The sequence below is a fragment of the Physeter macrocephalus genome, chromosome 14 (assembly GCF_002837175.3).
Source record: "Physeter macrocephalus isolate SW-GA chromosome 14, ASM283717v5, whole genome shotgun sequence".
Lineage (NCBI taxonomy): Eukaryota > Metazoa > Chordata > Mammalia > Artiodactyla > Physeteridae > Physeter > Physeter macrocephalus.
This window is the reverse complement of record NC_041227.1, coordinates 99,090,922-99,106,841: the sequence shown is the minus strand read 5'-3', so window position 1 is coordinate 99,106,841 and position 15,920 is coordinate 99,090,922. Positions and strand designations below refer to the sequence as shown.

At 42.9% G+C, this 15,920-nt stretch overlaps 1 protein-coding gene across 1 annotated transcript in view; it reads right to left on the bottom strand.

The window, feature by feature from the left end:
* Positions 1-15,920, bottom strand: part of AP2B1 (adaptor related protein complex 2 subunit beta 1) — a 130,699-nt gene that overhangs the window by 10,921 nt on the left and 103,858 nt on the right. The window contains exons 20-21 of the mRNA XM_007105563.4: positions 5,976-6,060; positions 4,956-5,042 (exon numbers count right to left, since the gene is read on the bottom strand). Of these exons, the coding sequence (XP_007105625.1) occupies positions 4,956-5,042; positions 5,976-6,060 (172 nt within the window). The remainder of the gene's footprint in view (positions 1-4,955; positions 5,043-5,975; positions 6,061-15,920) is intronic.

Here is a 15,920-nt window from a genome sequence, read left to right as displayed (position 1 = left end):
GCTCACGGGCCCAGCCGCTCCGCGGCACGCGGGATCCTCCCAGACCGGGGCGCGAACCCGGTTCCCCTGCATCGGCAGGCGGACGCGCAACCACTGCGCCACCAGGGAAGCCCCTCAATATGCTTTTTAATCACCTTCTGGGGGTTCAGGCAGTTCTGGCTGTCACCTTGGTTCCCACAATGAAGGGCTCTTGCAGCTTAGACTGGGTCGCCAGGCAACATCACCAGCTGGAGTTTGGCTAATGCCTTTTGACAGGACTGTCTTAAATACAAGGGAGGGGGGTGCCTTCCCTGGTGGCGCAGTGGTTAAGAATCCGCCTGCCAATGCAGGGGACACGGGTTCGAGCCCTGGTCCGGGAAGATCCCACATGCCGCGGAGCAACTAAGTCCGTGCACCACAACTACTGAGCCTGCGCTCTAGAGCCCACGAGCCACAGCTACTGAGCCCGTGCGCCACAACTACTGAAGCCCATGCACCTAGCAGGAGCTTTTGTTGAAGATCTACCTTGTTGCATAGGCACATGCTCTAGACAATATACATAGCAAGGCCCAGATGCCTACAGATGTCTCATGATTTTACCACCTAAGTAAGAGACGATAGGCTAAGAAATGGAAGCACACAAACACACATACACACTCACCCCTTCCAGAATTAGAAAATGTGGCAAACAGCCAGGTAGAATAAGCAAGTTGAATGGATGTAACTTTACTGTGTTTGGAAGCATTCCAGTTAGGAACCTGGCTCTGCTCCTACTAAATGGCTGTTATCGTGATTTCTATCAGAAGACTGAATGGAGGGAGGAGGGTTCTATAACATAAGTATGTGTAAGTCAATTTTCATAAACCTCCGCTATTAGGTTTGAGCTAGAGGGTATGTAGATGGCAGGATAATCAGACTCTGCTAAATGAACCTATTAAGAATGGCAATGCGAGCCAATGTTAAGGAGGCTTCCTTGTCAGACTGGGACAGACTTCTTTACAAGATGTCAGTTTTTTGTAGTTGTTGTTGTTTTAAATATACCTGAACTCCTGGGAAACATGATGGAATCTTACAGTTGTGAGACTTTGAGAATGACAATGCAATGTTAAGACACTGAGATTTGCCCTAAAGGACAGAGTTTTAAAAGATGGTCAAGGGCTTCCCTGGTGGCACAGTGGTTGAGAACCTGCCTGCCAATGCAGGGGACACAGGTTCGAGCCCTGATCTGGGAAGATCCCACATGCCATGGAGCAACTGAGCCCGTGAGCCACAACTACTGAGCCTGCGCGTCTGGAGCCTGTGCTCCGAAACGAGAGGCCGCGACAGTGAGAGGCCCGCGCACCGCGATGAAGAGTAGCCCCTGCTCGCCGCAACTAGAGAAAGCCCTCGCACAGAAACGAAGACCCAACACACCCCAAAATAAATAAATAAATAAATTTTTAAAAATAAAAATAAATTTACCACATGCGGCAGAGCGGCTGGGCCCGTGAGCCATGGCCGCTGAGCCTGCGCGTCCGGAGCCTGTGCTCCGCAATGGGAGAGGCCACAACAGTGAGAGGCCCGCGTACCGCAAAAAACAAACAAACAAACAAAAACAATAAAAGATGGTCAAACATGGTTACAACTGCATCAAGGTGTGATTTCTTTTGGTTCATTTGTCTCCTACCTCAAATCTGGCTTTGGGCCTGAGGCCTAAAGTCTCAGAAGGTGTGAATGTGGTCTTCCCGCCTTCATTTTCCTACTTTAGCTAAGGTCACACCTCTTCCAGCAGCCATAAGAGCGAAGAAGGTACTCAGTGAGTGGGAAGGGGGAATCTGTACATGGGTCCCAGCTGTGGTACACACTCATCAGCAAGTTCAAAACCACTATGCCTGCTGAAAAGAACACTTTTCACCATTTGAACAACCAAACTATATTTAAGTGCTGGCTGGCAAAGCATTTGCATTTATGAAATGTTCCGAGGGATGGGGAGAACCACGACAAAACAAAGAAACAGAACTCATCCTCACCTAGTCCCTGTGGCAGAAGAAATATTTGTCCCTTACTAGAGAGCCCAACTAGTGAATATAGATACAACATGTCTCTGAGCTTTTCACAGTATAATAAACACTTAATTTAAAAAACAGGTTTGTAGACTGCTTGCCAGAAAGATTCCTTTCTGGACATGGCTGGAGATGCAACTACTTCTTGTATACTTAAGATAGTGGTCCCAGGCATGTACTAAGCCCAAATACAGCTATAATATAAGCTGTACAACAGATTCGTACAGACCGCTTGACGCCAGTAGAGATGACTTGTGCTAGGAAGCAGGGAGACCCATACATTGGTGCCTTTCTGATCTAATATTTTCTAGTATTTACACAAGTAGTGGCACCATAAGCACCCCGTCATATACACCTTTCTATTAAGAACTGATAAATGATTAAGGCTTAGGAAGAGGGTTTCTTTTCTTCTTTCATCTCTAGAAGAAATGAAAGAGCAAAAGTAAAAGCTCAACACTAGGTGGTCAGCCCTTTAAACCTGCGACTTCCTGTTGCCCTCAGAGTGTTAGCTCCATCTGTTAAATGTCTACTCTGGCACAAAAAAGCTATTTAAAGGGTTGGTGCTATTGTGATTAGGACAGATCAGCTGGGAAGGATGGTATTTTTAGCTCTCTGCTAGACCCAGGGTGTTGAATCAGAAGGCACTAAACCTGAAAATGTTCATGTTAATAGAGCCCTCAGACTGGAAGGAAATGTAAAGGCCAGGGTACTCCAGACCTTGGGGTGCAGGCAGAGGAAAAGCTAGAAAGGATTAGTTGTAGGAAGTGGTCTTGTAAGCGATTAGCAATGATTCAGTGTGGGAAATGATGGCCTCGGGCTCCTGGAGAAAACGAAGTGGCTGTTTTTCCCTCTGCTCCATGTGCTGCACTGCCACGTGCTGCACTGTGTGTCACTGGAAAACTGATTCGCTGGTATTTGGAGCACCCGAGGCAGGGAGGAACTGGCATGAGGCCATGGCAGAATTGATCAAAACTGAATTTGCTTTGGGAAACTGTTCCAGTTTACATCAGAAGACAAAGACCCTTTGGGAGCAAGACCAGACATCCCTTCTTTGGGCAAGATCACAAATGTACACCAAGGTTCAGTAAGGGCTCAGAACCCCAATCTGGAAGCAGGGGGATCTTTTCTATAACTCTGACAGCATCCAAACTGCCATTTTCTTTTTTGAAAAAGCATGTCCCTTTCACACCAGACCTCTGAAACCAAATCTGCTTTCCTATTACCCTGGCCTTTCTCTGCTCTCTATAGGCCAGAGTTTCCCAGATCGTGCATGTTGAAGGAACACCGGTGTTCCATAAGACGTTAATAATAAGCATTTTGTGACTTTAAATTCGACAGTGAAAAAATTCAGTTAATGCTGAGTTAAACTGGTTTCCTTGATGCAGGAAGCCTCAGCTTCTAGTGTGCTCACGTGCAATGGCAACACCCAAGAGAGGCACATCATACACTGTATTTTCCAACCTTTTTGACCACAGAACCCTTTTCTGAGGGACAAGTGTTCTCAGGAGCATAATAAATGAAATGTCCTGGAACTGACTACACAAGGGTGACTATAAGTCTCGCCATGAACCACTGCAGATTCTGCACCTGAAGCTTTCTGAAAAACAGCTTACACAATGGAAAACTGCCCAACCTCCCAACCCATCAAATGAGGCTTGTGGTAACTAACCAGTAAGCCTAGCAGAGAGATAACACCGTCACCTACCTAGAATATGGCATAAAAAGCAGCTCAATTTAAGTATGACTTTTTTGTGAAAACTCAGCAAAAATATGGTTTTGTTTAATAACTACATAACCAGTCAGGCTGAGAAACCTAGACCAAGAATATGTTCAAAAGAAGGCAGATATGTGGTCTTCCTGAAGAGAATCGACAAACTAGTAGCGACAGTGGACATTACAGAAAACTATCTCCTCAAACACCTCTACAAGGGCTCAGGAGAAGCCCTGTAAGAAAAGACTTGTCTGAACACAGAGGATGAATGCATCATAGAGCGCTCCCACTCCCCGCAAAAAAACTTTTTAAAGAACAAGTGGAACTGAGAAGACAGTGAGTTTTTTTTTTCTTTCTGTACTGCTGTACTGCCTCTTTCCCCTACTCAATGCTCCAGCTACAGTGGGAGGGCAGCAGCCAGAAGGAGGAAATGATGGGTGAATGAAGAAAAGAGGAAAAGAGGCAGCACCCAACAGCACCAAGGCTCACTTTCATTCAAACGCCTTTCATTTCATAAGGCCTTATACTAACCTCAAAGAGAGACTGGAACAAAGGCAAGACCCTGAACAGCTGAAGGCTCCTTCCACTCCTGAGGATGCTTCAGTGAAACAAAGCCCTAGGCACTGTCAGCTGCTATTGTTTCTCCTCCTGGGTTCCCCGTTTGATGTTCTAGTACAGTAATAAAACTAACTACTAAGGGGGCTGGAGCTTTTTCATGGTGATTACAAGAGGTCAGTATAACCATATGAAAGCTGACACAAGGCAAGAAAGAAAAAGGCTAGCAACTAGGCTTTAATCAACTATGATGTAGTCTTATTTAATAGTAAACACAGGATTCCAAATAAGGATCTCAGAAAGAGTCACTACTGAAGGCTGATGTAAAATGACACAGTCCTTTTAATTTTGGGGAGAGTGCATATCTTTAAGTGCCACTTCAATTACCTAATGCTTAGAATGTTCAAGTAACATGACTCATACATGTTCAACTACTAGAGAACTGGGTGGGTGGATCCATTCTAGTTCTTTTCTTAAATCTGTTAGTTTGTACGTAATCTAGTACCTACATCAAAACATCCCAAGTTTTTAAAGAGAAGTTTGCAAAGTAATACCATATACTCACTAGAAATAAGGTAGGTGTGAAAAGATAGGTAAAGAAAAGACAAAATTTTCAAATATCTATATAATACACGAAGATGAAAATGAAATTTAGAGTCATCACTCACCAGCATTTAAATGACATTCCTTAATCTGAAACTGAAGTTCATTTTCATTGGGAATATCCTTCCATGTCGCAAGGAAGACCTGGCGCTCTGTATGGGGAAGCAGAGGGAAAGGAAGGAGGTGCACAACCTGTCAATATTCTGACATCTAAGCCCCTGTACCATTTCTCCTTTGGAGTGCTGGCTCTAGCAATACAGCCAGCAGTAGCCTGGGACTGGAGTCAACTCTTAGCTATGCAGAGGTCCTACACTCCAGGTCAATTAATCCCTCATGAGAAGCACTAAGATACACTGGAAAAGAGTCTACATCTAGGGTTTAGTTTTGCCTCCACTGTTTTCCTATTTGGGTGACTTTGGTAAGTCTTGTGATCTTTCTGATCCTTAATTTCATCATATATCATTACATCTGCCTACCCTACCCAAAGAGCTACTGTAATAATGAAACCAATGTTAAGTGCCAATACAACTTCATATGTATCAATACAAGCTAGTTTTATTAGATGGTGGTTTCCTAAGTAAGGGAAGAGAGAAATATCAACAACCACATGGGAAATACCAATACATTTATCACAAATTATTGAATTCTTATCTTGAGACACTAAGAACTCAGAACAGGGCTAAGTGCTGAATTTCCATGTATTATCTCAAGTCATTATAAAAACTATTTCTGCTTGGTAAACTTGGAAACTGAAACTCAAAAAAATTAAGCACCTTGCTACAGTCACATAGCTAGTAAACAGCCAAGCTGAGATTCAAATCCACATCTACTTGTCACCAAGCCACTTACTCTGTATACTGTGGTGACTGGCTTATTCAGATAATGGGCATTGTGACTTGGAGACCAACAGCAAAGCAAGATCAACTGTGACTCAGGAGAATATATAATTAGCAATTATTAGAGCTTTAGAATAGCCTTCCTTCATTTTTTTAAACCTCAAAATAACTTGTCCTTCTGGGGCTATGCTCTGCTTGACACATTCAGAGGAAGTGCAAAGGTATATTTGGCAGGACAGGAGGACATACCCATTTTGCCATCTTCTACAAAAAGCACGTTGAGTGGGATGAGGCAGCTGAAGTAGAAGACATCGATATTGTTTTTCACAGCCACCTGCCAGGGAAGTAGTAAGGGAAAATTAGGACATCATAAGAAGCCAGGTAGGAGGGAAAGAACAGTTATGTGTCTAGAAGTATATCACCCAATTTCCTTCCTCTTTTATTTATTTTAAAATATTTATATATTTATTTGGTTGCGCCGGGTCTTAGCTAGTTGCGGCACATGGGATCTAGTTCGCTGACCAGGGATCAAAGCTGGGCCCCCCTGCGTTGGGAGCACGGAGCCTTAGCCACTGGACCACCAGGGAAGTCCCAAAAATCTGTTATTTATTTATTTATTTAGTCTCACTGCACGGCATGTGAGATCTTAGTTCTCCGACCAAGGATCAAACCTGCGCCCCTTGCATTGGAAGCGCAGAGCCTTAACCACTGGATGGCCAGGGAAGTCCCTTCTTCCTCTTTTAGACAGGGCAGGAAACCCTAAATCAAGACATACCAGCCCATACACTGCAAAGCATGTCCTTATTCACTCCACTGTCAAGAGCACCGTGGACAGCCTGCAACTCTGCCTTGCTCCAGGAGGGGCCCCAGGAGGGATGAATTCAAGGCACATATTCTATACCTGCGATATCTAGTCAGTTGTTTTAACAGTAGTTTTTGCTACCACTTACTAAGTACCTATTAATGACAATATTTCTAATCCTCATTATAACTATCCCAAACAAAGTAATGTTACTCCCCTCTTATTTTACAGATGAGGAACTGAGGTTCAGAAAGATTAAGTAACATCCAGTATCACACTGTCAGTACACAGAAGAACCAGGATTCAAATGCAAAATTGACTCTAAACCTTGGTTTTTTTCTCTCCACAATAACTGGTGGCATACTGCCCCTTATCTTTTTTCTGGTATCAGTTTTAAAGCGCTTTCTTTTATAAAATCTTACTTTCCTAAGTCATATGGCTGGAAAAGCTTGTTGGGTCATACACTCATAAATCTGATGACTCTTGGAAGGAAAAGCCTTTGAACAAACGAAGAAATGAGTTTTCTTCTCACAATACAAACTTCTGGATTTGGGCAGGCTGTGATTCTACCATGGTCCATTCAATCCAGAGCGTGCTGCTCATATTTTTTAAAAAGCTATAATAAGTACTTGTGTTCAGGGGCAACACTGATTGGTGTCTCTATTCAGAAAGAGGCAGACTCCACTGTGGCAGATTATAAGAGCCATATACTGTAAGAGGGGAGAGTAGGAGAAGAACTGCTCGAAACTACCACTTCCCACTGGTTTCTGTCACTGGTGACTTTCCTATCTATGCTTTTGGCACTGCAGAAAACCATTTCTCTGGGTGAGTTTTATAATCAGTAACCATGTCTATTTCTCTCTAAGAAAATAAAGGTAAAAAGTGCTTATCTAGCACCACTATTCTCTCCCCGCCCCTTCTTGGGGCAAATGTCTATATTTCAACAGCATATTGAGATTGAAATATCCTCTTTCCGAAGTACTTCCAGTTCTTTTACATATGTTATCAACTCATCTTCCCCACCTTTTTTTTTTTTTTCCTGTCTGCATTGGGTCTTTGTTGCTGCGCATGGGCTTTCTCTAGTTGCAGCGAGGCTACTCTTCATTGCGGTGGGCAGGCTTCTCACTGTGTTGGCTTCTCTTTGTTGCGGACCATGGGCTCTAGGAACGTGGGCTCTAGAGTGCAGGCTCAGTAGTTGTGGTGCACGGGCTTAGATGCTCCGTGGCATGTGGGATCTTCCCAGACCAGGGCTCGAACCCATGTCCCCTGCATTGGCAGGCGAATTCTTAACCACTGAGCCACCAGGGAAGTCCCTTCCCCACCTTAAATAGTACCTTTATTTCATCCTCCGTAATTTGGTTTGGGTATGTCTACTTGATATCTTTCTGCCCTCTTTCCTAGAAGAATTCATCAAATTACTTTCCTTGTAACTTGTACATTTAACCTTTCAATGACCCACACCCAGGAGTTTCTGACCTATATCACATAATCAGATGCCCAAAATGCTGAGACAGCAGGAGTCTCAAAAAGCTTGAGTCTGGTGAATATAAGCAGAGTAACTAACCTCAGGAAAGAGGGACCTTAGACATTCTTTAAGATGTACTAGAGCACCACTTCAAAAGATCTATACCAGCTGTGGGCTTCTGGGAAGGAGGTATTTTCTAATTCATCTGGTATTCAGCAATGAGAGAACGGGAACTCTTATTTCAAACAAGGGCACCAATAAGACCTTGAGGGAGTGCCAGGCTCTGTAAAGAGCATTTAGAAGTGAAAACTGGAAGTGGTTCAAGTGGGCTAGTGTGGGTCATATGTCCTCCAAGAGATAATATTAGTGGTTCTCAACCAAAGACTTATATTAGAATCATCTGGAGAGATTTCTCAAAACAGAATCCGGGACTCCATCCTGTATTTAAAAAACAGCAATCCCTAAATCTGGGACCTGGAACATGTATTTTGGAAAAAGTTCCTAGGAAGATCAACCAGACAAGTAATTAATTTAGAACAATGTTACCTAAGAAGTCTGCATGGGCTTATAAATAGATTGTTCTTCTGAGGGAATCCTTATTCCAACTGAAGCCCTTTAACAATGGAAAAGACATGAAAAGCTCTTCTAGGTCAGCAGTGCTAAAACCATTCTGCCCCAAGGACCCTTTTGACAAACAGAAGAAAGTCAGGGACCTTCTTTCTGCAAACTGTACATGCAACGTTTCCACAAAAACTTCAGGGGTTTCAGGACACCCTGAAGACTATCCCTGGACTTCTACTCTAGAATAATTCTCTGAGAAGCTGGGACACCCAAATCAGAGGCAGCAGACACAGTGGCTCTGAACACGGACTTGGGAACCAGACCAGACCACCTGATTTCAAACGCTGACTCTGTTACTTACTAGCTGTGTGACTTTAGGCAGCAGTACTCGGCTCAGTCTCCGGTCTGAAGGATGGAGATAACAACAGGACCAAATGCACGGGGTTGTTATGAGGCTAACGAGTAAATGTTTGCAAAGCACTTATAATGGTGCCTGACTTACAATTAAGTACTATTAACAAATGTTTCTCAAAGAAAAGTTCCCTCTTCTTTCACCATTTTCTGCTTTACCTGTTTTACTTAGAATTTTTCATAATTAAGGATAACCACATTAGACTTATCTGACATCTCACGTATGCTCAAATGTAGTATTACAACTATGCTAACGAGATCACTGAGGAAGCGCTTCATCTCTTTTACATTAGATTTTCAAAATCTGCATTTTGCAGCTCTCAAACTTTTACTCTTGGCTAGGACTGCATTTATTTCAAATGTATATGGTTCCCTTGGATCTGGGCCCCTGCCTACCTCTCCAGCCTATTTCCTTAACTTCAAGCACATCAGAATTACTTATTGCTCACCAAACACTGAAACTGACATGCTGTTTCTTGTCAGATGTTGTTCTTTCTGCTTAATATGTTCTTCTTCTAAAACTTTATCTGTCTGGAAAATATCTATTTAATCTGAAGATTTAGTTCAAGCTTGACAAGGATTTCTCAGGAAGGCTCTAGTTCCTCTCCTAGGCACCCACTCCATGCACCTCTATATAGAATAAATAATTGTTTATCTCTGCCTCACCCACAACACTATGATCTCTCAGTGCAGGGGCTCTCATCTTCACTCGCATACTAGTGACTCAGTAAGTATTTGCTGCATGAAATTTAAGAGGAAGAAGTTGAGCAAATGGAATGAAACACTGGTTTCTCAACCTTTTTTTTTTTTTTTTTTTCCTTTTTAACCTGTACATCGTTCATATGCAAAACATAATTTCAGGGACTTCCCTGGTGGCACAGTGCTTAAGAATCCGCTTGCCAATGCAGGGGACACGGGTTCGAGCCCTGGTCCAGGAAGATCCCACATGCCGCGGAGCAACTAAGCCCGTGCGCCACAACTACTGAGCCTGCGCTCTAGAGCCCGTGTGCCACAACTACTGAGCCCACGTGCCACAACTACTGAAGCCCATGTGCCTAGAGCCCGTGCCCCGCGACAAGAAAAGCCACTGGAATAAGCCCACGCACCGCAATGAAGAGTAGCCCCCACTCGACGCAATTAGAGAAAGCCTGCGCGCAGCAACGAAGACCCAATGCAGCCATAAATAAATAAATAAATAAATTTACTTAAAAAACCCCATAATTTCACCAGTAACATGGCTCATTAGGCACACAGAAACTTGATGAGGCAAGGATGCGGGGATAGAATGATACGTGGGCTCTTTTGGTTTCAAATTCACTGGGCTAAAATAATATTTAGATGTTGAGGAAGAATAACACAGGCAGTAGATCACAACCCAAAGAATATTAGATTCTCCAAGGATATGCCAATAACTCTTCGGGAGTCTCAGCAAAAAAGATTCAAGGAAAACACAGTATGAATCCAGTCCAATTCCAATCCAGACAGCAGCTCTCTTTTTAAATTTTTATTATTTATTTTGGGCTGCGTTGGGTCTTCCTTGCTGTGCGCAGGCTTTCTCTAGTTGCGGCGAGCCGGGGCTACTCTTTGTTGCGGTGCACAGGCTTCTCACTGCGGTGGCTTCTCTTGTTGCAGAGCACGGGCTCTAGGTGTGCAGGCTTCAGTAGTTGTGGCATGTGGGCTCAGTAGTTGTGGCTCACGGGCTCTAGGGCACAGGCTCGGTAGTTGTGGTGCACGGGCTTAGCTGCTCCGTGGCATGTGGGACCTTCCTGGACCCGGGCTCGAACCCGTGTCCCCTGCATTGGCAGGAGGATTCTTAACCACTGCGTCACCAGGAAAGTTCCCAGACAGCGGCTCTCTTAAACAGAATTGAGTAAACCTTAGAGTATGATATTGACTGCTTCAGCGGGAGAGAGGGGAGTTGTTTTCTTATTTTGAAATTCACCAGCCCAACAGGTACAGAACAGAAAGACATAATCCAGAGAAGGTGGAGAAGTATTTTCCAAGAGCTTTAACATCAATGTCTAGCCTGCCTATGGAAATCAATTATCACATATATATCCAACTGCCTACTTAGTACCTCTGCTTGGATAACTAACACATATTTGAAAATGAACATGTCCAAGACCAAATTCTTGATCTCCCCATCTCATCCCTAAATGGAACCTCCTGCTGACTTTCCAAACTCAGTATATGAAACACTGCCAAGCTTTTTATGGTGTCGCTGCTTCTGCACTTGTCTCTCTCCACCCTCCCCATCTAGCTTCCCAGTCTACTGTCAACACAGCAGAGTGATCTTAAAACATAGATCAATTAATAAATACTTCCCTGCTCAAACTTCCAATGACTTCCCAAACTTACAACTGCCTGTAGTTGGATGTCTCTTACCTCTCTGTTGTCATATGCTATGACTCTCCCGTCAGCCACAGGAGCCTGCTGTTGTGCCCTGCACTTACCAGGCATGCTCTTATCTCATAGCTTTTTGCCTTCGTTGTTTCTTCTGCTTGGAATTCTCTTCCACCAGAAATGTGCAAGGCTCATTCCGGCCTCCTTTAGGTCTTTGCTTTAAATCAAATATTATCTTCTCACGTAGGTCTTCCATGACCAACGTATTTATAAAATTATACCACCCAACCTCCAACTCTAGGATTCCCTATCCCAACCTCTGCTTTGTTTTTCTCCATTGCTCTTATCTGACATATTATTTTACTTATTTGTTGGTGCACTGCCTGTCCCTGTGCCGCATAACCCACCTCGAGTAAAATGTAAGTTTCACAAGGGAAGGGATTTTTGTCTCTTGTTCACTACTGTATTCTCAGTTTCTAAAACAGTGACTGACACAGAGTAAGGGCTCAATAAGAATAATGGCTGTAAAATACACTACTCAAAGTTCCTGACAGCCATTTGGGTTTAGACAAGATATGAACTTGGTCTAAAGTTTCCAAAAGGACAGGACTTCTCAAGTTTTTTCCAGTGTACTTCCCTTAACAGAGGAGGAAAGAATGGACATATATAGTGGGGTGGAGGTAGAGGTAAGGATCAGGATTAGGGGCATAATATGAAGTAGCCCATCATAAGACAAAATTTCTTTGAAGTTCCATGCTATTCCATAATGAATCCATGTGTTTTAATATGAAAATGTGTTGCTCCATTTTCCTTTAAATAAAACTGATGCTCCAGGCGCATGTGTATTCTTCAGCCTCAAGTACCTCCTAACATGGTGGTTTTAAAAGCCGTGGGTCACGACCAACTGGTGTTTCTTAAAATTAATTTAGTGGGATGAAACTGGCATAAAAAATAGAAAAGAAAATGTCATAGTGTGTCTCATGAAGAGTAAGTAATGTTTCCTGAAACTTTCAGTTTTATGTATTGTGTGTATACACTATGTAAAATGTATCTCTTACTGTAAACTGCAGTCAAAAAGTATAAAAACCATAATACTCATACACCAAATTAAAAAGGAAGCAGTGAGGAAATGGGCTCAGTGAGCTTAGGAACAAAGTGCACACCTCAGTTTCTGCTTTGAGGATGCCTAAAGCAGATCACAGATGGTACCAAGGAGCTGATTACCTAATCCTCTGTTCCTCTGGTCTGTCACATGTGACATGCAGACATAACAATATTAACTTGCCTCTCAGGGACATCAATAAGAAGAGCAAATAGAAATGATTATGAGGCACCTGGAAAACACAAAAGCGGGCTATAAATGCTTAATAATAATAATGATTTTTAAAAGTTACTTTCAGTGGCTGCTGGGGAAAGAGCAGCCTGTCAGCTTCAGCCTGTAACCAGCAATTAGTTTCTTTCCATAGTATAGGAAGCCTGCTGCAGGAGCTGCATCCTCTTTATGGTGGCACAGCTGGAGAGGAGCAGGCTGAATTAATATTCTAACCTTGTTTCAGTGTGCTCAAAAGTACTATAAAAAGGTACGAGATGAACTCAGTCTGAACTCTGGCAAATGCGGCCTCTCCCCACAGATCACCACAGGAGGCACTGCCACAAGAAAATTCAAGCCAAGTGGTATACAGCTCACCTTTGACAGTATATCATCTACTCTTCCGTGACGTCACTTGTGACCTTTCCAAGTCTCTGAGGAATTTTTTTTTTTTTTTTCCTCCTCTCCATTTAGCTTTTAGAAAGATTATTTGCAGGCTGGTCCAAACCAGGACCAGGCAGTGACGCCAACCATCGCCAGTTGTCTGAGGAATGATGATTCAGATGTGTGTTAAGCACCACACCACCTAGTCAACAGAGCCTAGGGGAATAGCTCTGAGTGACAGGTTTTTAATGACAGTGACTCCAACTGTGTGATATGTCACCTGAGACTCAAGCAGAAGAGGCTCTCTGCTAGCTGCTGGAGTTAAATCTACCTGTAGTTCTGCATTCCTAGTCAATGCCAAAAAATATCTACCATCTTTAGTTTAAATATGGTCTTCCATTTCAAACCCTATTGACCAAGAAATTATCTGAGACTTCTCAGAGACGTCCTGACAAAACAGGGCTATCTATAATATTTGACAATGTCTCAATACAGTTAAAAATATAGCAGAAATAGTCATGCAACCCACCATAGAAAATGTCAATTTACTTTTCTTCCAATGCTAATTACATTTTAACTTTGAACAGCCATCTTTAGTTTACTTCCATGGCTAAGATTCAAACAAGAAGCCTCTATTTTCTTTCTTAGTTCACCCAATAGATCAGACTGATTGCATGGCAGCTGAGCAGCCCTCAAACACTGCCAATCTGCTGTCATTATAGATGAAAGCCACATTTGTTGATTTTCATTGTTAAGAGCATGTGGATGGTGGAGCCTCTTACAGGGAAAACCTGACAGGTTCCTCTCTTCCTGATAAAAGCAGTAGCTCCATGTCCCTAAGCTAATTTCCCCTTGGGCAACAACATGCACTTCAGCATCTGAAATCTCCACGTTTAAGTGGCTCTCAGAATGGAAAGGAAAGCTCTGAACAGACCCTCAGATGATCTCTTAAACTTAAATCTTCTAGTGGTACACATAATTACTGGGTTTTAGAATGGCAATGAGGGGGCTTTCCCTGTTGGTCCAGTGGGTAAGACTCTGCGCTCCCAATACAGGGGGCCCAGGTTTGATCCCTGGTCACGGAACTAGATCCCGCATGCATGCCACAACTAAGAAGTCCGCACGCCACAACTAAGAAGTCCGAGCCTGCATGTCGCAATGAAGATCCTGCATGCCTCAATTAAGACACGGCGCGCCCCCTACCCCCAAAAATAAATAATAAATATTTTAAAAAAGAAAAAAAAAAAAGAATGGCAATGAGAACCTAAGAGACAAGCTCTCTTGGTGGGCCCTGTTTTGAAAGGCGAAGAGAAACCAAAAGATACTAAAACTGATGTAACTATGACTCCTCCTGGAGTCCCCCCATTCGGTCGTGATTTGCTTAATCTCAATCTCAGAAACCTCCCACAGAGTTAACACCATGAATTAGAATGTAGGCAGATTAAATCTCCAGAACACCAAAGAGAAGATTAACATTGTAAAGTGGTACACACAGACATTAGTTTAGAAGCGGAAGGAGTATCAGAATGATGGTCTCCAAGGCTGTACACTGGAAGAACCCTAAAGCACAGTAGGGTTAGAACTACTGGAATCAAATTCTGTAATTCTTCTGCAACTTAAGCTAGACTCTCAAGTATTGCTTTAAAAAAGAATTCCCCTTCTCCGTCAAAGACATTTGGAAAAAAAGTGGAAAGGTCACAATTTTCATGAAAGACTGCCTCTGTGGACAGAGGCAATCTTTCATGAAGCTTCTTTTTGAAGCCCACCCATAGCCACCACTAAAGCCATCTGAACTGCAGAGAGTCAGCCTGAACTCACACCCTGAAAGTCCCAGCACAACCTCCAGTGCCAGCATTGTGACACCTCACCCCAGAGTGAATTTCAGTTTAGGAGTCCCACCCTTTTTACTGCTTACTTCTGAACTTATAAACAATCACACCCATTCCCACCAAAGCAAACTCTTCTGATAGCAAGGGTGGAAAAACCTGGAACTGGGACGTGCCAGACCATTACCTTTTTAAATAAAAAAATTTTTTTCCCTTTTAAAGGCAAAAGTTAGACTGTTTTGAGTATTATTTGAAAAAACTGTTTTCTGAAAGCAAAGAACTGAGCGACAAGATACAATGATCATCTACTGGCAGAAGGCAAACCCCTTTGCCCTTCCTTTTAAAGCTTGCCTTCTCATCACTTCATATCCATCAGAATTATAAAAAAGTCAGGCTTCTTTCTGATCTCATAGAAAAAGGGGCTTGCTCAGCTCCATTTCCTGTCAGACAGCTAAATGATTCTGGTTTTCCCTGGGGCTCCAAGACACACACACAGCATCCTTAAGCTTCCAAATTTACTCTGAGAATATGATACAAAATAGTTGGAGGGAATTAGGCTAATGGTTTAATAGTTGTGTGGTGACAATTTGTTTTTATTTTGAAGTGGCACACAGCATAGGTTAGTAACAGAAAAAGTTGCCCAAACATTAGAATAGTCACACGTTCTATTTTCCTAGTTATCGCCAGTCTTGGAAATAGGGTCAATTAACATGTTGTGATCTTGCCTTTTCAAAAATCAATGAACAGAGTAATGAAAGCAGCAGCTTCTAATGTTTGTCCTGCCCATTTGAGAGAAAATGAATCTGTGACTGTAGGTCCTCAGATTAAACTTGGGATCAGGACCAGACCCACCCAGGTAAAAGGGTACTGAAACAGGGGCAGGGGGTAGACTGCAAGGCCAAGAAACAACTGGCAGACAGAGTGTTTAGGTATACCCTGATTGCTAAAATGAGGAGATGGCCTTGCTGAGTTTGGTCAAGAACCAGATGCACCTGATATCTGTAAACACTTTCTTAAATGAAAGCAAAAAAAGTCATTCAACAACAAATATTTATTAAACACCTATTGTGTGCCACACATTGTTCCAGGCACT